This window comes from Acomys minous, assembly GCF_964271855.1.
Source record: "Acomys minous genome assembly, chromosome: 11".
Classification (NCBI taxonomy): domain Eukaryota; kingdom Metazoa; phylum Chordata; class Mammalia; order Rodentia; family Muridae; genus Acomys; species Acomys minous.
The window spans coordinates 54,141,560-54,168,763 of record NC_140492.1 but is presented as its reverse complement, the minus strand read 5'-3'; the positions used below and the strand labels follow the sequence as shown (position 1 = coordinate 54,168,763).

General features: G+C 44.5%; 1 protein-coding gene across 2 annotated transcripts in view; it reads left to right on the top strand.

Annotated features, from left to right (window-relative positions):
* Positions 1-27,204, top strand: part of GPR156 (G protein-coupled receptor 156) — an 88,524-nt gene that overhangs the window by 23,024 nt on the left and 38,296 nt on the right. Inside the window, exons 2-3 of one of the 2 annotated variants that reach the window (XM_084802616.1) lie at positions 6,119-6,557; positions 7,144-7,280. In XM_084802616.1, coding sequence (XP_084658742.1) covers positions 6,462-6,557; positions 7,144-7,280 — 233 coding nt within the window. In that variant the 5' untranslated portion in view covers positions 6,119-6,461. The remainder of the gene's footprint in view (positions 1-6,118; positions 6,558-7,143; positions 7,281-27,204) is intronic. The other variant, XM_084802615.1, reaches the window with a different exon arrangement.

Genomic DNA, 27,204 nt, shown 5'->3' with positions numbered 1-27,204 from the left:
GGCACATGCCTTCAATCCCAGAACTTGGGAGGCAGAAGCAGGCAGCTCTCTGTGAGTTCTCGGCCAGCTTGGTGTACAGAGTGAGGTCCAGGACAGCCAGAACTACACAGAGAAACCCTGTCTTGAAAAACAATAAAAACAAAATAGTAGTAGTAGTAGTAGTAGTAGTAGTAGTAGTAATAAACTACCTTTTCCCCATTATTGTGATTTCCTGGAGATACTATTTCTGTTCACCCTGAAAGGGAGGGCAATGGCTGATCAGGTCAGAACTTCCATCTTGGTCCAGTGTGGGACCCAGTGAGCCCATCAGCTGCTTACAGAGTGAAGAGTCGCCTTCAGGAGCATGGAGACTTGGGCAGATGAAGCGAAGGCCACCAGCGTGGGCAGGAGTTCATGAAAGCTGCATCTTGGCGCCCCTGCCCCAACCTGCAGGCAACCACGTGTCTGACACTCGTACCCCCTTAGGGACCGGCCTCTGAGGCTTTTCACCTGCAGTCAGTCTTGTGAGTTTCTTGATTCCCCCTGGTTCTAAGCTTCTTGTGAGTTTCATAAGCCCCTGAGTCTCCTTCTCCCTCCATGTCTTAGCCTGGAGGAGATCTTGAGCATCTACCTCTCAGGGTCCCTTTGCTTACACCTCATGTACATCGGGTACCATCTTACCTCGGCACAAGGACTCTCCTCTGGTTGTTGTTGTTGTTGTTGTTAGAGAAAGGGTTTCTCTGTGCAGCCCTGACTATCCTGCAACTCACTCTGTAGACCAAGCTGGCCTGCCTCTGCCTCCCAGGTGCTGGGATTAAAGGTGCACACCACCACTGTCCAGCTTGGCGTTTCTTTTTTTATATATGTTTTTTATTAATTCTTGAGAATTTCATATATGCACACTCACCTTCAGTTTTGCCTCAACTCCTACCAGATACACCCCAAGCCCTAACTTTATGTCCTGTGTACACACATGTGCGCGTATACACACACACACACACACACACACACACACAGAGAGAGAGAGAGAGAGAGAGAGAGAGAGGATAGATAGATAGATAGATAGATAGATAGATAGATAGACAGACAGACAGACAGACAGATCTATCCCACTAAGCCATGGGCTTAGCCATCCACTGTTGTAAGGTCCACCTACCAGGCGCCACACCTTTAAAAAAAAAAAAGCCAAACAGCTCTCCTTCCTCCTGACACCACCAGCTGCTTATAGCACCTGGTCCTCATATTTTCTGGGCCTGAAATTTTCTAAAAGGATCGTTTCTTTCCCGTTGTTTTCTGCCCTCTCGCCTTGGGACGCCGGCTGCGGGAGTGTTGGAGCGCTGGCTAGCTCCCACAGATCAGCATGCTCATTTTCATGAACCGTTTTTCTTCTATGCTTCATCCTGGATAATTTCTCTCCCTAAGTCTTTAAGTTAACCAGCACTTCTTTCTAAAACATTTCAACCTAGGGTATTTTCTTTCGGATGCTCTATTTTTATCTGCGGGAGCTCCGTCCGGCTCTTCTTCGTATCTTTGTCCCCTGTGCCTTCTCAGGTTTTGCGTTGTGGTGTAGAACCCATGGGTAGCAGTTGTTTTAAGGTCCGCGCCTGCCAGCTGTGTCATTTCCCTCATCTGTTCCCACCGAACTATATTCAAACTTTTATATTTGTGAGTCATACTTATTTTTTTATTCATTAAATGCTTGGCGTGCTTATTGTATGTTGCCTGTGCTTGTGTGCGCCTCTGTATTTGTATGTCCTTGTGTATGTGCACATGGGTGTGCATGTGAATAAATGCACGTGGCGTGAAGAGGCTAGAGGATAAAGTGGCATGTCTCCGTCAATTGTCTTCTACTTTATTTTTTGAGATAGACTCTCTCCTTAACCAGCTGGGCGGTGGTGGCGCACGCCTTTAATCCCAGCACTCGGGAGGCAGAGGCAGGCAGATCACTGTGAGTTCGAGGCCAGCCTGGTCTACAAAGAGAGTCCAGGACAGCTAAGGCTACACAGAGAAACCCTGTCTTGGAAAAAAAAAATCTGTCCTTAACCATATGCTCCCCAGTCCCACTACACTGTCTGGATTATGTGCTTGCTGCTGGGGCTGGACAGACTCAGTGGTTAAAGGCATTGATTGCCCTTCCATAGGACCCGGGTTCAATTCCCAGCATTCACATGGCAACTCACAGCTGTCTTTAACTCAAGGTCCAGTGAATCCGACTCCCTCACACAGACATACATGCAGGCCAAACACCAAAAAAAGTACATAAAAATAAATACATAGCTATATAAGTGAACGATGCTATGTTCGGCTTCTTCTTCTTCTTCTTCTTCTTTTTTTTTTTTTTTTTTTTTTTTTTTTTTTTTTGACACTGGTCCTAGGGATTGAAACCATGTTCTTTTTGGTTTGTTTGTTTGTTTGTTTGTTTTTGGAGACAGGATTTCTCTGTGTAGCCTTGGCTGTCTTGGACTAGCATTGTAAACCAGGCTGGCCTCGAACTCACAGAGATCCTCCTGCCTCGGCCTCCGCCTCTGCCTCCCGAGCGCTGGGATTAAAGGTGTGTGCCACCACCACCCGACTGAACCCATGCTCTTACGCTTGTACAGCAAGCATTTTCCCAGCTGAGCCATGCCTCCAGCTCCGGCATGATGGACACTTCTTAATTTTATGTTGTTAACCGTTAGATCCTGCTGTGTTGCTGAAAAGGAATCGGGTCGTGTTGTTGAAAGAGCTAAACTTGCGGTGGATCCCTCCAGTCCTTGGAGACGTTGGGTTTTGAAGCACTGTTAGGGCAGCCCCCAGCACCCTTCGGACTTGGGCTCACTTAGTTCAACCTCTCCTGAAGATTCTATTCCGTGTTCTCATTTCATGCGTCTCTGTCCAGCTTCTGGGAACACTGTCTGCTCACGGCTCCTGGGACTGCCCAGCTGCTTTCTCCCGCAAGTGGCGTCTTCAGCTTTAAGTAGTTAGCATTCTCTAGCTTGTGCAGAGACCGGAGCTCAGAAAGGCTGAGGCTTCCCCAGATTCCATAAGCACTTTCTCTCTTCTGTCTCCTGCTGAAGGGGCCATTATTCTATCTTACAAATTACAACCACTTAACTCCCCTAAACTCCCACTTTTTGCTTTTTGCTTCCTCTCCTCCTCCTCCTCCTCCTCTTCCTTCTTTCTCTCTGTGTCTCTGTCTGTCTCTGTCTCTCTGTCTGTCTCTGTCTCTTTCTCTGTCTCTCTCTCCTTTCTTTTCTTCTTACCTCAGCAAGACATCTAGTTTCTGTTTAGTTTGGTTCTCCCTCCTTGTGCCTCAGCCCAGAATCTGCCTTCAGGCACAGTGTCTATTAGAAGCCAAAGTCCTATGATCTGTTGCCCAATGTCTGAGGGGAAAAAAATTGCTTCATATGTTTTGTCTGTTTTTTTTAAGTTGCTTACAGGAGTAAAGTGATACTCACAGTGGTTAACCGGGCAGTAGCAGAAGTTTTATGAACTGCAAAATAACTTGCTAATAGATGGTGGTCATGTGACCAGAAATAAATAGGATTATTTATAATAAAATTTAAATAAATATGCTAGTAAGTAGGCTATAAGACTATCAAAAAGCCCCATAAAACACTGTCTTGGAAAAGAATTCTGCAGTGTCTGTTAAATGAATTGTAAGCACATGGCGTTGGTCTGCTACTGTGTGTAGCATTAACATAGCTTGGGGGTCGGTGGTTTCATGGGGGTAGATTTACTGACTTTAGTCCTTGAGCTTTGGGTTCTGACTCTGTCTTATGATTTGATGCCTTTGTGTCTCCCTCTCTGACTGCACTCCCCACCCCATCAGACAACACCACGAACCCTCAACAATTCTCTTCTCAATGGCCGGACCCTTCTCTGTTTCAGAACATGGGTTTAGGGGTTTCTCAACACCAAAAGATACAGCTGTGGTTGTTCGCTTGCGAATGTGTGTGGCTGAGTGCCATCTTTGGGATTGGATGCCTGCCCCAGATGGCAGTCTACTAGCAGAGTACATGAGGTTCCTGAACTTGACGTTCACGGAACAAAGCATTTCTCAAGATCTAGTCCCCAATGCTGTGCTTCTCTGGGTCCCCTCGAGTATGCGATGTGTTGTATGTCTTTACCAGGGAGTCTCAATTTGGCACATGCTGGGGACAGTTGGCAATGACTACAGACATTGGCGGTTGTTGGACCTGGTAGGGGAGTGTCTGGCACGCCACCAAACACCCTCTCTTCATAGGATGGGCCAGTCAACAAAGCATTACAGGCTAGAAATGTGTGCCTTTGGTTCACCAATATGATAGAAAAGGCAGTATAAAAACACATCTCCATCCAGACTATCATAGTGTAGTCTGCTCTGTGACTCTTGACGTCAGTCAGTAGGGCGTGTCTGGAGAGAGAGAGAGAGAGAGAGAGAGAGAGAGAGAGAGAGAGAGAGAGAGAGAGAGAGAGAGAGAGAGAGAGAGAATATGAGCTCTTTCAGCTGGAACTCCAACAAAATTAGGATGCAAATAGCCATGCCTCCTTTGCTTCTTGATTTCATATTCAGTCATCTGTCCAGACAGCATGAGAATTCAAATGTTTGATGGGAGACAGTGGACTTTAGTTGTCTCCTGATCACTCTGCCATGAAGCTGGTAAATAATTCAGGAACATAGTAAAGCCCAGTGACTGGCCGACACCTGGTGCTGCTGTATTGTCCACACAGAAGCACACAGACTCTAAGGATGCCACTCTGCACCTGTCTCCACTGTTCTGCCGTAATCGTGGGTCTAGTGTCCAGGGACTACTGATTAGTAGCAGTTAATATTTGTCCACGTTTCCTGCACAGAGATTCCTGTGCTGGCTGCTTTCAAAAGCACAAAGCTGAAATGGCACCCTCTGACTGGCTTATAATAGGTATTCTTCTGCCGGTGGAATGAGCCAATTCAAGTCGAATTAAAGTAATAAATTCAGGTCTAAGGGGGGGGGGGGGAGAGGGCAGCTCTGGGATGAGTTCATTGATCTCACAGGTGGAGGCCAGGGAATTTGACGTGCAGAGGGAGACAGAAAAACGAGGGGAGAGGCGTGTGTAGAGAGGGAGGAGAGATGAAAAGAGGGGAAGGGGACCAAAATGTCTGGATTATATAGTGAAGAGCCTCTTGGGAGAGGAAGCCCCACCCCTGGACTGGAAAGTTCAAGGTTGAGAGTGGTATGTTGGCAGCCATGCCCTGTAGCATGTAGAGACTGAGGGATGCTGGGAGAACCTGGGGGCCAGGTCCGCTTTGGTTAAATGGACACCTCAGCAGCTTGTCCCAGGTAACCGATTGGTTTTAAAAGTAGGGCTAAGACTCAGGCATGCCCAATCTGTGACTACGTGCGTGCGTGCGTGCGTGCGTGCGTGCGTGCGTGCGTGCGTGCGTGAGTGAGTGCGTGCGTGCGTGCGTGCGTGCGTGCGTGCGTGCGTGCGTGCGTGCGTGCGTGCGTGCGTGCGTGCGTGCGTGCGTGCGTGCTACCCGCTTCCCTCTCTCCCTCCCCTCCCCTCCCCGCTTCCTCATCTTGCTTTGTAGCCAGGCCGGCCAGCTGTTGCTCATCTAACTCAGCCTCCTGAGATGCCTGGGCTTCTTTTCAGATCACAATATTCATATTATGAGTGTTTTCTGAGAGAAATAACACCTTCTTGAGCAGTTTCTCAGCTCCTCACCCTCGGACTCGACTAGCCCTTGGTACCTCAGACATTCTGACAACTTAAAAATCAGTACAAAGCTCTGGGCGGCCCAGCTATCTAGACATGGAAGGCTCCCCCACACCCTGAGAGACGAGAGACAGGAGCTCTGTGGAAAGGTCTTAAGGCGTGAGTTTAGGGGAGGGAAAAGGAGAAGATGTGCCTTATGGATCAAAAGTAGGAATTTTAAAGAGCTTGGCCATTAAAAGGCTCTGGTGCATGCAGAGATTTTTTTTACCTAGAGATTATGAAATGTACTTTATCTCGGCTTAAGTATCTATTACAATGAGTTTTAAATATACTTATTAAAACGTTTTCTGTTTTAAAATCCCGTCGTATTTATAAGCATATAACTACACATGATAGATGTAATCTTGTATAGTTAAGGCAGTAAAAATATTTAGAACCTGTGTGTGCGTGCTTGCTACTTGGTCTAATTGCTCTCCTCCAGGGCCCAGTGTGAGAGCGCTTGGAGCGCTGACTGCCCTCTGGTGGCGAACCCAGAATCAACACGTCCATAGTATGACCAAAGCCCACTCTTGATCACGTGGTACCCATTGGCAGCAAGGGGCAGCTGAAGAATGTCTGGTGTTCAGATACGTCTGATGAAGAAGCCTAGTGAAACAACCCTTCACGTCGGCTTGGAACCGTGTTTGAGCCTGGCTTTGGAGGCCGGAGGCAGCTCTGAGATGGAGCCTCTGGTGGGAAGACTCGAGTCGCTTCTGTGCCTTAGTGAAAGGTCTGCATCCTCACCAGGGAGTAGCCAAGACTGAGGAGGTGCCCATAGAGGGGACATGGAGCCGGAAATCAACTGCTCTGAATTTTGCGACAGTTTTCCTGGCCAGGAGCTGGATCGCAGACCCCTTCATGATCTTTGCAAGGCAACCATTGTAAGTGAGCAGCCATGGCTATCAGTACTACTCACATATATACGGTGAGGGGAAAGGTGGTGGCGGAAGAGAAACTGCCGATGTAGGACAAGCATCGCCCAGCAGATTTTGGTTCTCGTCTTCCCTCCCTCCCGCCCCCCTCCCTCACCCCACCTCTCTCTCTGGTTTTTTGAGACAGGGTTCTCTTTGTAGCTTTGGCTGTCTTGGAACTCACTTCTGTAGACCATGTTGGCCCCATACTCAGAGGTCCACCTGCCTCGACTTCCTGAGTGCTGGGATTAAAGATGTTCGCCACCACTGCTAGACAGATCCTTTATTTTTTTTTGTTTTGTTTTGTTGGTTGGTTTTTTGAGACAGGGTTTCTCTGTGTAGTCCTGGCAGTCCTGGACTCGCTTTGTAGAGTAGGCTGGTCTCAAACTCACAGCGATCCGGAGTGCTGGGATTAAAGGTGTGCACCACCATGCCTGGCCCAGATATTTTATTCTTTTTAAAAAATATATTTTATTAATTGATTCATATTACATCTCAATTGTAGATACTTTATTCTTAACAGCTTCTCTTTTTTTTTTTTTTGTTCTACCTCCAGACTGATTCTCAGAACAGTGGTACAGACAGCTCTCCACTGTCTCCTGCCCTCGTGGGTGTGGTCTGGACTTTTCTCAGCTGTGGACTTCTTCTGGTGCTTTTCTTCCTGGCTTTTACAATTCGCTGCAGGAAGAACAGGTAAGCAGCCTCTTGCCTGGATTCTCATCCCCTGGACCCAGAGCTGTGAATGCCAGAGTGCTAACATCACGTTGGCACCACGAGCAGCTAGCCACCACAGCAAAGCCTATGACCGTGGGGACCATGCCTGTCATGCTCTCCACTGTGCCTCTAGCATTTAGAACAGATGGACACATAATGGGTGCTCAGTTCATGTGTTTGGTGGTCTTGGGGGAAAGGCTGTTTAAGTCCAAGCTGTGAACGCTGCCAAGAAAATAACAGGGAGAAGCATGTGTCTGGGGTCAGAGCACTACCGGATTTCTATAATGTAAGCTAGCGCCGGTCAGCAAATGATACAAAGATGCCATTGTCCCCCTTGTGTTCTGCTCCCAGTACACCAACTGTTGAGAGAATTCAGGGGCCAAGCTTTGCCAGTTGAAACAAAGGGAACTTTGGGCTGGAGAGGCGACTCGGTTGGTAGAGGGCCCTGCCTAGCGTTCACAAAGCCCTGGGTTCCGCCCGTCCTCAGTACCACACCACCCAGTGTGGTGACGCTTGTCTGTAATCCCTGAGCTCAGGAGGTGAGGCAGGGAGATTACGGCATCCCTGGCTATGGGGAGCTTGAGATAGGCTCCTCCCTTGCAGCCAGTGAGATGGCTCAGTGGGTGAAGGAGCTTGATGACCTGATTTTGATGCCTGAGACCCCAACATGGTGGAAGGAAAGAACTTGCTGTTACAAGTTATCCTCTGACCTACACACACACACAGACACACAGACACACACACACACAGACACACACACACACACAGACACACACACACACAGACACACACACACACAGACACACACACACAGACACATACACACAGACACACACACACAGACACACACACACACACACACAGACACACACACACACAGACACACACACACAGACACACACACACAGACACACACACACACACACAGACACACAGACACACACACACAGACACACACACACAGAGACACACACACACAGACACACACACACACACAGAGACACACACACACAGAGACACAGACACACACACACACACAGACACACACACACAGACACACACACACACAGAGACACACACACACAGACACACACACACACAGACAGACACACACACACAGACACACACACACACAGACACAGACACACACACACACACAGACACAGACACACACACACACAGACACACACACACACACACACAGACACACACACACACAGACAGACACACACACACAGACACAGACACACACACACACACAGACACAGACACACACACAGACACACACACACACACAGACACACACACACACAGACACACACCCACCCACACACAGACACACACCCACCCACACACAGACACACACACATAAAATAAAACTTAAACCTCCCACCGCCAATAAGCCTTAACATGAGAATGCCGTGTAGTGTGCACTCTTAGCGTTGTAGTGGCCAGTTTAATGGCTTCTTTACATAGGAACCATGTCTTCCCTACCCGTGAAACTGATGGAGTAGAAAAGACAGAGAAGACATTTGCTTATGTTTAAAAAATAAACAAATAAGCCAGGTGGTAGTGGCACATACCTTTAATTCCAGCACTGAGGAGGCAGGGGTAGGTGGATCTCTTGAGTTCAAGGCCAGCCTGGTCTACAGAGTGAGTTCTAGGGCTACACAAAGAAACCCTATCTCAAAACAAACAAGCAAACAAAACAGACAAACAAACAAAAAAAACCCAATCAGATGATCAATTCAGTTCTGAGTGTGTGTGTGTGTGTGTGTGTGTGTGTACATGTATGCATTCCCTATTGTGTCTGGGAAACACTGTTTCCCTGAAGTCATCTACTACTACTTTACAATCTCTCGAACACCTCTTCCTCATAGACCCCTGAGCCTTGAGGAGAGGGACATGATAGAGACACCCCGTTTAGTTGTTGGTCACTCTCACGGCGTAGGTGCCACTATTGCACCAGTGAGCATGTCTCATCAGAAACGTCAGTGTTGTAGCTCACAGAGTTCATAGTTAGGTGAGCTTGGTGAGTTCCTTTTCCTGTGGTAGCAAGACCTCCCTGCACTATGAAAGGTAGCCAGTAAGGATGAGGCAGGCTTCTAATTGATACCAGTTAGATGTTTAATGACTCAGATGTATGATATCTTTAGCAATGGGGCCTTAAAAGATACCTACTTCTAAAAAAACAGACAAACAAACAAAACTAAGATGTCTTTACTTTTAGACACTCTGATTATGTAGCAAATCCAAAGGAACCTATTTTTAAAATAAACTCAATCACAGTTATATCCCCCTCTACACACACACACACACACACACACACACACACACACACACACACACACACTTATCCCAAAATTCACATGAAGAACCTAGAATACCCAACACAAGTTTCAAAAAGCATAAAGTCACTAGGAACCACCCAATTTCAGGACTTACAACAAAGACACAATAATAAAAGGCAGTTTGGTACTGAAAAAGATAGACATATAAATTGACACAAAGAACCCAAAGAAGTAAACTCAATTTCTGTGGCCTACAGATACCAACCAAGAGCAAAGACAGTTTCATGGGAAAGTTCAGTCTTCTCAACAAATGGCCCTGGAAAAACTGGATACCCACATCCAAGAATTACCCTTTGATCATGTACTATGTTCAAAAATAAAACCTTAAACTGTAATATTTATTTTAAAATAATAGAAAAACTTTGTGATCTTGGGAAAGTATTTCTTGGATAAAATATCAAAAGTATAATCCACAAAAGAAAATGTTGGAAAATTCAGCTTCATAAGAATGAAATAACAGCTGACCTTCCAAAATGAATCTTGAGAGCATAAAAAGAAAGGCATGGAATGAAATGAAATATTTATAAATGTGAGAAAATACTTGTTTGTTATGTGTTAGCATACACTACTGGTAAGAGTGCATTGTGCAAAACTATTTGAAAACTTAGCCAGCTACTTTCCTTCAAAATTCAGTTTTACTCAGCAATCTTACTCCTGAGATTTTACTTAAGTGAGTCTATGTCTATAGAAGGGCTTATAATTAATGTTCATAGCAACTATATTCTAATAGTTCAAATCTGGAAATAACATAAATATTCATTAGCACATGAGCACAGAAACAAATTACTGTGATAGATTACTATTCAGCAATAAAAAGAATAAATTACTGATTTGGAAAAACACATGGATAAATATGAAAATAATTATACCGAGTAAAAGAAACAAGAAAAAAGTGTTTTATAATTCCAATTACACAAAGTTCCAGAGAACTAACCCATTGCTAACTAACCTGTACTAACAGAGGAGTCAACAGTTGACTACAAGTGGCTGAAGTTGGCAAAAAGTGACAGGAAAGAAGAATTATAAAAGTTCATATAAAGAAACTTAAGTAGCTATGGATGAATGCCCAGGAGACCTGATGCCTTCTTCTTGCCTCTGTAGGCACTGAGTACACATAATACACAGCTGTATGTTCAGGCAAACACTCATACACATAAAGTAAAAATAACTGTTATACAAACATGCTTATATTTTAGAGAAAGCTCTCATGGGGAATAAAGTATATGATATCAGGTATGTTTTTCCAAAGGGCTTCCTAAGTATCTTAAAACCATATGATAACTTTATAAAATGTTAATAAATGATATAGAAAAATGTTCCTTAGATTCTTCATGAACTTATTAATAAGAGTACTCCCTTGATAATATTCTTACTAAACTGTAAGGATTGCACCTGTTACATTAAAAATGTATCAGTGCAGCCTAAGATTGCTAATAAAAAACACAGAGTCTGAAGCATACCTCAAGACTGCCAGCACAATGCTGGGCAGAATCTAAACTAATACAAATCCTATCCTAAACTATGGTAAACAAGCTACTCTAAACTGATATATAATACATATACCCCAAGCATTTGCCACTAAGATGCTCATCCAGCCATTCTCCCCTTCGTCTTCCTAAACAGCCAACCATCTCCTCCTCCCAACTGACAATCCTCCTCGCTGTCCTCTAGGAGGTCCCGCCTTCCACTCCCTGTCCTTCTGCCCAGCTGATTGGCTAAACAGCACTTTATTGGCAGTTGTTATATCCACTCAGCATACCTCCACATTTCCCCTTTTTAGTCTAATAAAAAAAACTTATACCTATACATTTATATCATTACACCAATATACAATATACATACACAAGAACCACAAAACAATCATTATATTTATGTTATACTCATAATATTTTGCTGTCTTCAACCCCATCAGAGACTTGAGAAGGAATAAAAATTAATTAACTGAGTAAATAGGAAGTACAGGTTAGCAGCTTCCAAAATAAAAAATTACATAAACACCTTGCTGCCCAAACAGTCACCTAAAGCTTTCTAACACATTGGAGCATCATCTTCAGCCTTTGGGCCCAGTATACCTGACAGATATATTTGTGAAGCAGGGACTATTGAGGACTTGCCTACCGTGTCTTGCCAGAGTTTGGCAGTCAACTCTACCTGCATCCAAGCTTGCCCATTTCAGGCAGAATTCTGTCTGTGGCAGAAAACAAGGACATTTTTGCCCTGTGGCTGGTTTGCTACACCTGAAGCCACCTCCATAAGGAGGATCCTTGATGCTCATTACCTTCTTTGAGGCAGGCTGGGTGTTGCCAGGAGTCAATCTGTCTCATTTTCAAAGAATCCTCAAAACAAATAAAATTCCTTTAAATGCCATATTCTGTAGATCTCTGAGGTTTTTGAAGACTTTATCTAAATATTTTACCTTATATATCTATTAAACCTAGGATGTATAGTCTTGTGATTAAAATTGAATAGTACCATGAATTAAAAATAAACTTATTTTACAACAATATATCATATTCTATACCAATGAATTAAAAATAGCCTTGTGATTAACAATTAAGGCCTTAAGTTGAAGAGTAGATTCAATAATCTTTCTTTTGTCCTATATATTTTTATATTCTCAGAGAAAAATCCCTGAGTCCAACCTCATTCTCTCTCTGAATAAAACCAATATTAACACAATCAATTCCCAATGAAGATAAACATCCATAGCCCAAAACCTTATCCAACCCCCCTTTAAGGGAAATGGGACAGCATTCTCTTTTTAAAGCGTCTTCAGGCTGATTTGGGACGAATGATACCTATGCTGGGGCCCAAATGGAAGTAGGAAAATGGTTAAATAAGCTAGAGATGGCATTTGTGGTCCAGTCTCTAAATGTTGAAAAATTCAGGCTTAATAAAAGTCCTGTGTGGGACGGTCTGATATGCTGGACCGATTGAAGTGAGGAGCTTTCTCCAAAGCTGTCCTGGGAGATGCTGTGTTCTGAAGACGACAGCAACCGAAGCACTTGTGGATGGAACATGAGGAATGCAGGGTGTCAGCATCTCAGCATGCTGGAGGATGAATCCTGTCATCAAAAATCTGTTCTAATATATTTGCATCTGAATCAGCCAATAAGATATGGATGGTAAATTATGGGTTGAAGAAATTTCTGGTGAATCATCTCTAATGGCTGTTGTACAAAGTAGGACTGTTTAACATTCCTTGTGGTAAAACTTTCCAATGATATCTCTTTATTGGGCAGCTTCTAGTAAAGGTAGGTACTGAGAAGGCAAATCTCTCTCTATCATGTTTATGTAAAAAAAAAAAAATCGTGAAAAAGCAATCCTTTAGATCAATCACTATAATAGGCCATTCCCTAGGTAACAAGGAAGGCAATGGGATTCCGGATTGTAAAGTTCCCATTGGCTGAATAATTTTATTAATTGCTCTGAGATCTATTAACATCCTCCATTTTCCAGATTTCTTTTTGATGACAAATACACAAGAACTCCAAGGGCTGTTGGACTCTTCTGTATGTTGAGCCGCCAGTTGTTCCTGGACTAGCTTTTCTAGTGCCTGTAATTTGTCTTTAGTCACAGGCCACTGTTCAATCCAAATAGGTTGGTCAGTCAGCTATTGGAGTGGCAAGGCGGTAGTTGTTTTATCAACAGTGGTTTCCCAATCTAATTTGGAAGAGTCAGCCTCTGTTATATCTTGTTTATGGATAGCGTGGACAGACTGTAACTGCCTTTGATAATTCCTTTTTATAGTTTTAATTTTTTTATCAGGAGTATCAACTGTTTAATCACTTGTTACTGAAACTGGAGGGATGTTAACTTGGGTTTTCCATTGTTGTAACAGATCTCTTCCCCATAAATTTATGGCTATATCAGCCATATATGGCCTTAGTTTTCCTGTTTGACCTTCTGGCCCTGTACATTTCAGCCATCTGGCACTTTGTCTTATTTGAGGTAATGTTCTAATTCCTATGAACTGTGTAGATACCTTTTGAAGTGGCCAAATTGGATGTCAGGATTCTTGGGGAATTATACTGACAGCTGCTCCAGTATCTGGTAATCCCTCCATCTCAATGCCATTTAGTTGTAATTTTAACCTTGGTCTCTTATCATTAATTGTAGTTTGCCAAAATATTTGTTTTTTAGAATCTTCAGTACTTTTTATTTTATCTCTAGGGGCACTATTATCTCCATTAAATGGGTTTTCTAAGTCTTCAGTAGCCCTATTTGTCTTATCAGACCTTGACTTTTCTTGTTGTCTTTTAGAATAATCCCTTTTTGGTAAACAGGAAATGAGTGGCTCATGTTGGTTTTTTGTTGGGCCTGGAGCTTAGCCCCTTAGTCAGTTTTCTGAAATCAGGGAATTGCTTTGGGTATCTATGGATGACCTACATTCATGAGTCACATGCCTATTCCTTCCACATCTTCTACATTTTACAGGAAACCTCTCTGAATTATTATCATTATAGAATAATTTATCTTTGGGAATCATTTGTTAAGTATGATTCAATTTTTTACACTCACAGCAGTGAGCATTTTGTGTTTTGATGTCTCCTGTAGTTTTTTGTCCAATCATAACTGAATCATGAGTGTTTACTTCTATGTCTGAAGTAATTTTGATTCATTCATGAAGAGGTGCAGATCTTGCCCTCGAGGGCATAATAGCCTTTTTACATTTAGCATTTGCATTTTCAAAAGCTAGAGATGGAAGTAGAATTTCTCTAGCATTTGGATCTACTATGGTCCTATTCAGAGCTTTAATTATTCTCTGTAAAAATCCAGTGAAGGTTTCATTTGAGCCTTGGGTTATTTTTGTAAATGATTCATTTTGTCCCTGTTGTTCAACCTTGTCCCAAGCATTCATAGCTATTGTTCAGCATTGTTCTAAGACATTATCATCAAAGGCAAAACCTGTACTACTAATTCAGAATATGGGCCTTCACCTAGTAACTGATCCCTGACAATATCAATGCCTCTAGTCCTATTGCTCTGCTCCGTAAGTGTGGTCTCATCTTTCCACCATGCCAGCCATTGTAATTGGGGACCCGTCTCTAAGATGGCAGTCATCAAATCTCTCCAATCTTTTGGAATTACACGATTCCATGTGGCCCAATTATTAAGTATCTGTCTAACATAGGGTGAGTGCAAACCATAACTGCTTATTGCCTCCTTAAACCCTTTTAATTCTTGTGCCTCTATAGGTTGCCAACCAAAACCCTGATAACCGTGTGGACTTTCCACATCTCCTGGTGAGAGAGAGAAGGATGCCTGATCTTCCATGTTTGCTCATGTATAGACATGACAATAATGTATATGGATAAAGAACAGGCAGGCACTTGTGTCTTGGAGTACTCAGCAGGAATATGCAGAACTGTTCCTGACACCATGGTAGCTCTGCACCCAGCTCACAGCTCTGCATAACGGCACCTGCCATGTGTGTAGGAGTCACGGTCAAATACCCAGACTTAAAGTTCTCTGTCCTGTGTCCTCCTTGCCCCTCTACAACCTCCACCCCACTTAGGGTCCTCACATAAGCCCTCTGACTGCCTCTAGCAGAGCGGAGACTCATGCTCTAGCATGCAGTGCTGTGTTGCCTCTCTGTCTTCAGAAGGCCTACGCCACCATGCTTCTCAAGCCTTGTACCCTTCTGGAACCCTCTGCCTCCCCAGGTTCCGTGCCATCGATCCTCATTACAAAAGTCCTGGGGCTGGAGAGATGGCTCAGTGGTTAAAAGCACTGCTTGCTTTTCTAAAGGACCCGGGTTCAATTCCCAGCACCCACATGGCAGCTCAGAACTGGCTGTAACTCCAAGATCTAACACCCTCACAACAGTGCACATAAATTAAAATTAAATAAAATATTTTTTAAAAAAACAAAACAAAAGTCCTATGGTTTCCATGTTCTCCTGAGAAGGCTTCGACTCATCTTTTCCTCATTCTTTCCACTTCTGAGAGTGTTTTATTATCATTTGGGTGAGGTGGATCTTATTATAGTCAAAAGGAGATGTTTAGTGAGCTGAATACTTGTGTACCCAGGATACTGTGTAAAATGTGATTTATGGGTTTCTGAGACCTTCAAATTTATCTGTCCCCTGGGTAGAGAAACATGAGCAAGTCGAGGTACATTCTGTTTTTGAAAAAAAAAAAAAAAAGCTTTCAGGCAGAAGTGGGCTAGTGGGGGAGGGGCCGGAGAGGGGTGGGGGAGGGGCAGGGGAAGGAGAGGACCAGCAGGAAAAGTTAGGGACTGGGGAAGGGTCAACAGAACAAAGAATGTATATTTTTAAAATGCCATAATGATATCCATTGCCTTGCATACTGATTTTTAAGAAATTAATTTTAGAATCTGGTTTTGAAATCTAATGCCTGGCTGCTGAGCTGGGCCTGTGCTATTTTCATATTGATTGTTCCAGGCCTGTCATCTTTGCGGTTTGATTCATTGGAGCTGAAAGCAAGGTGGCGGGGAGGACAGGCTAGCACTACCCATCACTCTTGGCTGAGAGAAAGCTTGCACGCTGGAGTGCTGGGGTGGGGAGGGGGGGAGGGATCATCTCTAATCTTTAACTTGGTGGTTGCTGACCAAGACAGAAAAGGGGGAAACAGCCCATCCTAGAACAGACACTGACCTTGTAGCTCAAGTTAGGATGGTGTCGCAGGGTCAGGGGCTGGCTAAGGGGCCAGGGACATATCCCTCGAGGCCCTGCCACCACAAGAAGCTAAGATTCATAGAAGGAAACTATTGTTTGGGTCGTCATTTCCAAGGGACTGGGCAGCAAGCTAGAAATAGATGTAGTGTTGTGAGGTCAGATGCCACTGGTTTGTGGAAACAAGGCAGGAAAAGAGATGCAAAGCCAAGCAGAGATGGTGCATGGAAAAGGTCTTTCTTGGGTGCTGCCTGTATGGGTGAGAGTGTGTGAGGTTAATGAGGCAATAGTGTTAATGTACAAGCATAAACTCATCACAGGGCTTTGGTGTTCTTTAACCATCTGACAGACAGGCCTAGATGGATCTTAAGACTAGATGAGCTGCTCACACCACCCTTCGTGCATCTGTGTATGTCGACTCACATAACGGCCAGGCCTAGTGGCACAAGCCTTAGGAGTCAGAAGCAGGAGGCTCACAAGTTCAAAACCAGCCTGGGCTACGTAGTAAAATTCCTGTCTGTGAAAACCAAAAATAAATAAGCAATTTAAAAAAAAATAGATAGATACATGGGCTGGCAAAATAGCTGTCACTTGTCACCAACCTGAGTTGGTGTCACCTGACCACCTGGGTTCAATCTCAGGGGCCCACAGAGTGGAAGGACAGAACTGTCTCCCTCAAGTTGTCCTCTGACCCCTATATGCAGGCATGTACATGCACCCATACTCATAAGCACACTAGACATAATGATTAGATAGATAGATGATTGATAGATAGATGAACACAATTGTCCCTACCCTATTACAGCTGACAGTGGGTGGCACTTACTGAATTGGAAGGAAGGAGTTTGAACTCTCTCACCAAATAATGAGATCCTTGAAACTTTAAAAAAAAAAAAAATTAAAAGCCAGGCGTGGTGACACACACTTTTAATTCCAGCAGTCGGGAGACAGAGGCAGGTGGATCTTTGTGAGCTTGAGGCCAGCCTGATCTACAAAAGTGAATCCAGGACAGCCAAGGCTACACAGAGAAATCCTGTCTCAGGAAAAAAAAAAAAAAAGACTTGTTTTTATGTTCACTGGTGTTTTGCCTGTATGTATATGTCTGCACCATGTGCATGCAATGCCCTCAGAGGACAGAAAGGGACACCATATACCCTAAAACTGACAATACAGGCAGATGTGAGCTACCCTGTAGATGCTGGGAATTGAATCCTGTGTAGTAGTCTTAACCACCAAGACATCTCACCAGGCCCTCTTCTTATATTCCTAATGTCTGTCTGTCTGTCTGTCTATCTACCTACCTGCCCACCTACCAACCTACCTATCTGCCTACCTACCTATTAGTGGTATTGTGGCTGGAGTCCAGTGCTTTGTTCAGTCTAGGCAATTAGCCTCCCATTGGCCACACCCCAGCTCCTGGGTGTTTTAACCTTTGCTCTCCATTGTACCCAGATGTGCTGTTTCCCAAGGGAACACTTTAGCTGGCCTGGAATAAGATCAAGTACAAGGATAAGCTATTGGAAGGCAGACAAGTTCTTTCACCTATTTAACACGGTTTCAGTTCAACACAGACTGTGCAGAGCAAAGCAAATGCTTTCCATTGTAACCTTTCCCCGAGTGCTGCTCTCTCCCCAGGCCCCAGGCATGATGTGGAAGGCTCCAGAGGTCCAGCCAGCCCTTTCTGGCTGTGGTTCTCCCAAACCATCATCTCAGTCCTGTCACCCCGTGAACCCCATCTGTCCTTGATGCACTGTTGGCCTTGGTGGGCTGTACTTTTAGGAGTCAGGTTCCTACACAGCTGATTAGTGTTTCAAAAAATTACCTACTGGAGCCAGAGTGATCACTCTCTGCTCTCAGGACGTTAGAGGCAGCAGGTCTGTGAGTTCAAGGCCAGCCTGATCTACATACAGAGTTCTGGGTCAGCTGCGACTAGATAGAGACCTTGTCTTTTAAAATAAACACACACACACACACACACCAGATTGTCCAGCAGTAGTCATTTATATTAAAGGACAAACTAGGACAAAAAAAAAATTCATCTCTTCCATTGGAATTTGTTTCCCCAGTGTAGGAGGAGTCAGAAAATAAATGTGTGGGATTTTAGTGAGCAGGGGAAGTGAATGGAAGCTCTCAGCGTGGCCATGCTCGTTCAGACCGCGTGGACAGGGAAAGGCTCGCTGAGAAGGTAACACTTGAGAATAGCCTAGAACGACTGAAGAAATAAGCCATTAGGAAAGACCAGCCCAGACAGAGGGCGCAGAGAAAGTACAAGGGCGGTGAAGAGAGTCCAGCTTTCAGAGAAAAGGGAGGAGATCAGGAAGGCTGGAGCAGATTAAATGAGGCAAAGCAGGAGATGATGACGTCAAAGAAGCAACATGCAAGGCCCGTGGGCACTCGCAGTTGATGCCTTTGCCTCGTGCCCTGAGTGTTACAGGCAGCCGTGGTGAGATTTGGAGCTGAGAAATAACATCGCTTGACTTCCACTGGGTAGGAAGTCTGGCTGCTGTTTTATGAATAGAATATTAACATTTAATGGAGCTTCGCAGGACTACCTTAAATAAAACCATCGCCCTGAGTGCCTTAATCTAGGTACCTAAGTAGTAAAACTTAGACATTCCTGGGAATGTTTGGAGGACTACCTCTCTCTTGGCTCCCTTCTACTCTTGGGGGGTAAGTGGGCACCAGCCTGGGCTGGGCTTCCCAGCAGAGCACATCCATAGCCACTTTTCCCTCTGCTCTGTGGGGTTTTGTTTGTTTGTTTGTTTGCCACTGGAGGGTTGGGGACACATAGAAGAAGAGACTCTCAAGGGACAAGGCCTTTCATTGTTTAAGCTAAGAGAACCTTGGTATTGAGAGGGGTGAATACTTAGCTCCAATGGTACTGTTCTTTTTAAATTTTGTTTTTTATTATTTTGAATGTGTGTGTCTGTGTGTCTGTGTCTGTGTGTCCATGTGTGTGACTGTGTGTCTGTGTGTGCAGGTAACTGCCATAGGTGGGTGTTAACAACTCTGTGGCTGGAGTTACAGATGGCTGTGAGCCACCTGATATGAAAACTAATAATTGAACTCATGTCCTCTATAGAGTAGTATGTGCTTCTAACCACCAAGCCCCCCTGATGGTACTATACAGCTGGAGACAATAGGAGCCACAGCATTAAAACTGAAGGAACAAAGAAAAGCAGATTTCAGTATTACTGAATAAAGATACACTCAGACACACATACATACACACACACATATATATAATTTTTTTTGAGACAGGGTTTCTTTGTGTATCTCTGGCTGTCCTGGAACTAGCTCTGTAAACCAGGCTGGCCTTGAACTCACAGAAATCCACATGCCTCTGTCTCCTGAGTGCTGGAATTAAAGTTGTGCACCACCACGCCCAGCAGGGCTGTTTTATATTCAAACAGTATAAAAACTATTGTTTGTGAATGAAAAATATTGTTAAATTTCTCCACATTTAAACTAAAAAGCTGGGTGTGGAGGTATAGAGTGAGAGGATGTATTCACAGTGTAAGTATCACTAAAGGATATTTATCCATGAAAATTTTTATCCAATGAAGAACTACAAATCAATAAGGGAAAAAAACTTTTTTCTTTTATTGAAGATAGAGTCTTTCCATGCAATATATTCTGATTACAGCTCCCCTCCCTCTGCTCCTCCCAGTTCCTCCCCGTCCCCCTCCAGTTCCACCCCCTTTCTGCCTCTCATTAGAAAAGAACAGGCTTCTAAGAGATACTGACCACACATGACAAAATAAAACATAGTAAGATGAAGGCATTTTTTGAAATGGATAAAAAACATAAAGTAGCACCTCACAAACAAATCTATTTAGCTAGCCAATAAATGAATGATGGCCAATCAGAGATGTGCAAATTGGAGTCACGGTGGGGAGCCTACATCCTTGCTTACTGTCTAGTAGGAAAAAGATGGACGGCATTAAGTTTGGAGAACAGAAAGAACAATGGGAATTCCGATGCGTTGCTATGTAAGTGTAGCTGCTTAACTAGAGCGATGCCCCAGATGCCTCGTGATCCCGGGCATCATGTGAACGTCATGACACGTGACACAGGCCTAGACAGCATATTCTGCAGCAGACATATGCTGTGGAGACCACTGCTGTGGATGCAGACCATATGCGTGTGGTGTCTGAGTGTGTGTATAGATATATATAGAGAGATGCACTCACTTTGCAAGATCTATAAGCCTTGAACATATTCATACCCTGTGTGTCTGCAATCAGAAATACATGTGCAAAACTGCACATATAGCTACCAAAAGACATTTGCTAGAATATTCCTAGCGGTACTAATTATAGCAAACCCACTTCAGACCATTTTGTATTGCTTTAACAGAGTATCTAAGGCTGGGTTATGGATAAAGAAAGAGCGCTTTCTGTAGCTCATGATTGTGGTAGCGGGAAAGCCCAGGCAGAATGGTGTCACTGCTGGGTGAGGGTTCCCTAGCTGCATACTATGACAGAAAAAAACAGAGAACTGAAACACACAAAGGAGGCCAGAGATGCTGGGGTCCTTCTTGATGGACAGCTGGCTTTCATGTTAACCAACCTAGACTCACAAACAACCTGTCACCATGAGGTTGGTATTAATCCCTTCAAGATGGGTGCTTAAATGACCCCAATCCCTAGCCGGGCATGGTGGCGCACACCTGTAATCCCAGCACTTGGGAGGCAGAGGCAGGTGGATCTCTGTGAGATTGAGGCCAGCCTGGTCTACAAAGCGAGCCCAGGACAGGCAAGGCTACACAGAGAAACTCTGTCTTGAAAAACAAAAACAAAACAAAACAAAACAAAAAAAGACCCCAATCCTCCTTTGACATCCCATTATCTGAGAACCACACCCCAATATCAGCTGGGGTGGAAACAGCCCATATTCACACTATAGCCGGGCTGTGAAGAAACGAAGAAACAGCAACGTAACATCTCAATATCTTCAGATACATCCCATGACTCCATGCTAGACGATGATGATGACGATCTACAATTACCTGCCACAGTGAATGACTCTCAGAAAAATATTATTGATCAGAAGAAGCCAGACATGAAGATTACACCCTGCATGTTTCCACTTACAGGAAGCTCAGACAAGCTCACCTACCGAGGTCAGGACAGAACCTAGGTCAGGAAGGAGAGAAAAGGGAGGCAACGTGGTGACTGGCAGAGCGAGGGGCACGTGCAGGATGCAGAGGTGTGTTTGGTGTGAATATTTGAATTGCTTATTTATACATGAATATGAATTTATCTGTATTTTGTTTTGTTTTAGATTTGTGTTTGGTTTTGATTTAGTTTTTGAGACAGAGTTAGGTATTTAGCCCTAACTCACCTGGTACTTCCTGTGTAGCCCTAGCTAGCCTGGTACTTCCTGTGTAGCCCTAGCTAGCCTGGTACTTCCTGTGCAGCCCTAGCTAGCCTGGTACTTCCTGTGCAGCCCTAGCTAGCCTGGTACTTCCTGTGCAGCCCTAGCTAGCCTGGTACTTCCTGTGCAGCCCTAGCTAGCCTGGTACTTCCTGTGCAGCCCTAGCTAGCCTGGTACTTCCTGTGCAGCCCTAGCTAGCCTGGTACTTCCTGTGCAGCCCTAGCTAGCCTGGTACTTCCTGTGCAGCCCTAGCTAGCCTGGTACTTCCTGTGCAGCCCTAGCTAGCCTGGTACTTCCTGTGCAGCCCTAGCTAGCCTGGTACTTCCTGTGCAGCCCTAGCTAGCCTGGGACTTCCTGTGTAGCCCAATCTGACCCCAATGTCATGGCACTCTTCCTGATTCAGCCTCTAGATTGCTGGAATTAAAGGCGTGCACCACTGCCACCACCACCTGGCTTGAAACAAAAATTCTTTTTATTTTATTTTATATATTTATTTATTTATTTATTGGTTTTTCGTGACAGGGTCTCTCTGTGTAGCCTTGGCTGTCCTAGACTCGCTTTGTAGACCAAGCTGGCCTCGAACTCACAGCGATCCGCCTGCCTCTGCCTCTCGAGTGCTGGGATTAAAGGTGTGCACCACCATGGCCCGGCTGAAAGAAAAATTCTTAAGTATAATTTTTCTGGAAAAATATTCTTACTTATGCCTATATTATGGATATTGAATGACATAATGATTAGTTACACTGTAAATATGAAGTGAGCTGTGTAAGGCTTATTTACATACCATTGAAGTTTTTTTTTTTTTTTAAAAAGGGGGGGGGAAAGGAAAAGAAGAACTTGGACAGTCAAGGTGGCTCAACAGATAAAGGGTTCCTGGCAAGCTTGATAACTTGAATTTGATCTCTAGAACCCACATGGTGGAAGGAGAGAACCGACTTCTGCCAGTTGCTCTTTAACCTCCAACATGTGGCATGATTCATGCTTACACACACACACACACACACACACACGCACATGAATGTGCACCAAATAAATGTAAAAAGTAAGAACTTGTTTATCAAAAGACTCCATTAAATGGCAACCCACAATAAAGAAAAAGAAGTTCAAGATCACCAAAAATAAAACTTCTGTGCCCCAGGGAATGGAGAGTCAGCTCAGCGGTTAAGAAAATAAACTATTCTTGCAAAGGACCAGGATCAGTTCTCAGCACCCGTATCAGGTGGCTCACAGTTGCCTGTAGCTGCAGCTTCAGGGGATTTGATGCCTCTGATCTCAGGCACCTGCATTCACCTTCCAGCATCCCTACCCCAACCTACTTACATATAATTAAAATTTTTGAGAGATGTATGTATGTATGTACGTATGTATGTATGTGCTATATCTGCATGTTCACATGCATGCCAGAAGAGGGAATCAGATCACTTTACAGATGGTTGTGAGCCATGGTGTGGTCGCTGGGAATTGAACTCAGGACCTTTGGAAGAGCAGCCAGTGCTCTTAACCGCTGAGCCATCTCTCTAGCCCTAAAATTGTAATTTTTTAAAAAAGATTTATTTATTATTATACAGTATTCTGACCGAATGTGTGCCTGCATGCCAGAAGAGGGCCGCAAATCTCATTATAGAGGGTTGTGAGCCATTATGTGGTTGCTGGGAATTGAACTCGGGATCTTTGGAAGAATAGACAGTGCTCTTAACCTCTGAACCATCTTTCCAGCCCTAAAATTGTAATCTTAAAACGCAAACTTCTTTACTGTACGCCAAAGGACATTATGAAGAAAGTGAAATGAATTTATTATATAAAGTAAATGGGATTGGTTTTTTTGGGAGGCGGGGGGTGGGGGTGGGGTGGGGGGTAGGGGGAGTGGTGGGGGTGGTGTATTTTTTTGTATTTTTGGTTTTTGGAGATAAGGTCTCTGTGTAGCCTTGGCTATTCTAGACTGGCTTTGTAGACCAGGCTGGCCTTGAACTCACAGTAATCTGCCCGCCTCTGCCTCCCAAGAACTGGGATTAAAAGCATGAGCCACCACACCCAGCTAAAGTAAGTGTTTTAAGGGACTGGAGAGATGGCTCCGTGGTTAAGAACTCTGGCTGCTCTTGCAGAGGACTCGGGTTCAGCTCCCAGCACCCACCCGGCAGCTCACAGCTGTCTGTAACTGCAGTTCCAGGGAATCTAACACCCTCACACAAACAGACAGGCACGCGGGCAAAACACCAATACACACGAAGTAAACACCAAATCATTTTTTTTAAGTGTTTTAAAATCACGTATCAGATAAAGGATCTAGATATTTGAAGAATGCTTACAACCCAACAACAAAGGACAGAATCTAGCTCTGCCCACAGTGCTGCGTGTCAGCAGACTGCTGTAGGGCACAATCCCAGTGCCGTGATGAAGGGTGCCAGCTGGCAGAGCCATGGTGGAAAACAGTATAAAGTGGCTCAGCAATCTGAACAGATGTGTCTCTGAGCTACAGAAGCTCAGCAGGCAGGTCAACCCCAGGCTCGCACCACTTTACACCCACTGGGATGGCTGTAATAAAGAAAGCTAACCGGTGTTCAGGAGGCTATGGAGGAAGGATAGCACTCACACCCTATGGGCGGGAATGTAAAACAGCCCAGCCTCCGTGGATGTCCTTTTGAGAATCCCCCAGGATGCTGAATGGGAAGCAACTAAATTCCTAGGTCTATATCGAAGGAAACGAAAACACATGCCCACATCCTAGCTTATAAACGGAAGCCCATCGCATTACTTCTACTAGCTGCAAAGTGGAAAGAACTAAGCCACGTGGCACTTTTCAAAGCCGGCCGCAAAGTGTCCTGCACTGTACAAGTCCCCTTCATAAAAAAGTTCTAAGTCAGAACTAAATTATAGTGCTAAACACCAGTGCAGGGTCTTGTCTTTAGAAGGAAGTAAAGGTAACAATTATGATGTGGCTGTAATGGTCTCGTTTCGGACTTACATTATGGTCACACAGATGTTCGTGTCATGGTAATTCACTAAACTATACATTTAGAAAATAGCTTTCTTGGGGCTGGAGAGGTGGCTCAGAGGTTAAGAGCACTGACTGCTGTTCCAGAGATCATGAGTTCAATTCCCAGCAACCACATGGTGGCTCATAACCATCTATAATGTAATCTGGTGCCCTCTTCTGGCCTGCAGATGTACATGCAGACAGAGCACTGTATACATAATAAATAAATAAATCTTTAAATTTATGTCTTAAAAAATATAGCTTTCTTGGCCGGGCTGTGGTGGTGCTCATCTTTAATCCTAGCACCCAGGAGGCAGAGTTCGAGACCAGCCTGGTCTACAAAGTGAGTTCCAGAATAGCCAAGGCTACACAGAGAAACCCTGCCTCAAAAAACAAAACATAGCTCTCTTGGCTGGGTGGTGGTGGTGCACACCTTTAATCCCAGCACTCGGGAGAAAGAGGCAGGCAGATCTCTGAATTTAAGGCCAGCCTAGACTACAGAGTTCCCAGGATAGCCAAAGCTACAAAGAGAAACCCTGTGTACAAAAAAAAAAAAAAAAAGCTTCCCTTGTCCACAGTTATTACTTTTTAAAGGTGAACTGCCAGGAATGTATAATTAAAGTAGTCATGGACAGGAAGTAGCTACACCTTCAGGGGACTAGGCAATACAAGGACCAAGAATCAACTTCCAAGCACCCTATTAGATAATTCTAGATGCCGTGAGCACTATGCTCCTCCAAATTCAGAAGTGGAAGCCATAAGTCCTAATGTGACTGTATTTGGAGGCAGAGTTTTTTTTCAAGCTAAACGAAGATGTTAGGTTAGGTCACGGCGCTAACCCCTCAGAGCTGGTGTTGTCCTAAGAGTGCAGATGGGACTTGTAGCCTCCTGGAGTATGAGAAAATAAAATCCTGCTGTTTAAATCACCAAGTCTGTGGCATTTTGTCCTGGCAGTCTGCAGAATAGTACAGCAGATATTCACACACAGTCAGCCGCCTTTCCTCCTCTGATCAAATAAATTCCTCTGTTGAGATTGAGTCACATATTTCCTATCCCCTTTGCTTTGCTTTTGTAAATGTAACCGAATATCCAAATTTTACTCAATTGAGGTACTAACTAGATTTGAAAATAAGCTGAGATTAACCCACACCTGACCCCTCCCTGTGTCACCTTTGCTACCCAGAGGCAAGGAGCTTGATTTTATTTTTGTAGTTCTCTCTCTCTCTCTCTCTCTCTCTCTCTCTCTCTCTCTCTCTCTCTCTCTCTCTCTCTCTGTGTGTGTGTGTGTGTGTGTGTGTGTGTGTGTGTCTGTGTGTGTGTGTGTGTCTGTGTGTGTCTGTGTGTGTCTGTCTGTATGTCCGTCCATCTGGCCAGCTGTCTGTCTGTCCGTCTGTGGTGGGAGGGGTGGTGACCGCCATGCTAATCTATGCACAATGACCTTTGTTTCTATCTGACTGAGCAGATGTAGGAATTAATCACTGTCACTCCTGGATGGCGCAGCCGCAGCTGTGCCCCACTGCCTTTCTCGCCCCTGATAGATTTATTAGTGTGTCTTGTTTGTTGGAAAACATGCCTTGGCGCAAAAGACCTAGGGAATCAGAGTCACTTATCTGTAAGTTTAGATTGCTAGAAACATGTTTTTTCCCCCTACACATCTTTAAACATACCCCCTGAATCTTTAAAAGAAATTGGAAGAGGAGAGAGCAGAAAACAATACCAGCTGGCCCTGCTGTTTCTGGGACACCAGGATGACTCCTTCCCTTCTGAACTTTCAGTTTGGATGTCACATGGCCTCCAGCCTAGGATTACCAAGAACCAAGTCCCCTTCAGTCCCTCCCCAAGAACCTGGGAATACCTTGGCTCTGGGCCCGAGAAAAATTATTGGTCTCTGTTTCCTTACACTAAATTTCATTTTATAGTAGGGCACAACCTTCAAACCATAACTTCCACTTCCTGAGCCCTAGACACTTCTATTGGGCAGATGTCCCTACAGCTCCTACAGGTTAAACCTGTGGTGACACCAACACCAGCCTGGATGGACATTAAAGCAGATATGGCCTTTTGAGTGTTGGAACTTGGCCCCCAAGCCCAGTGCGTAACTTCATGAGCCTGGGCCTTTGATTTTATTCCAGTGCCTCGACAGAGGATCAAATCAGGTCAACATGTCCTTGGGTAAATAATGTGTCCCAAGAGCCACCAAATCAGGTCAGCATACCCCAGGCAAAGGCTGAAAGGAGCAGACCACACCTGTCAAAAGTTGTTCATTCCTTTCTGGTGGCCCATTGCCTGCCTGCTCAGAATCTTAAAGCTGGGGATGTCCAAGCCAGCCCGGCCCTCTGTGGCCTCTCACCTGTCTCTCATTGGGCACCATGAGGGTTTTCAGCCTGACAGATTTTCATCTTATTCAATGTCTGCTCTTTTGTGGACTTTTCTCCCCCAGAATGTCTCCCGGCATCTGGTCGGCCCAGTCTCCTGAATTTAAACTCTTCTCATTTAAGTTCTTCAGCTACCATTTAAGACTCAATGCTAACAATATTTTTACCCCTGGTGGTGACACCCAGA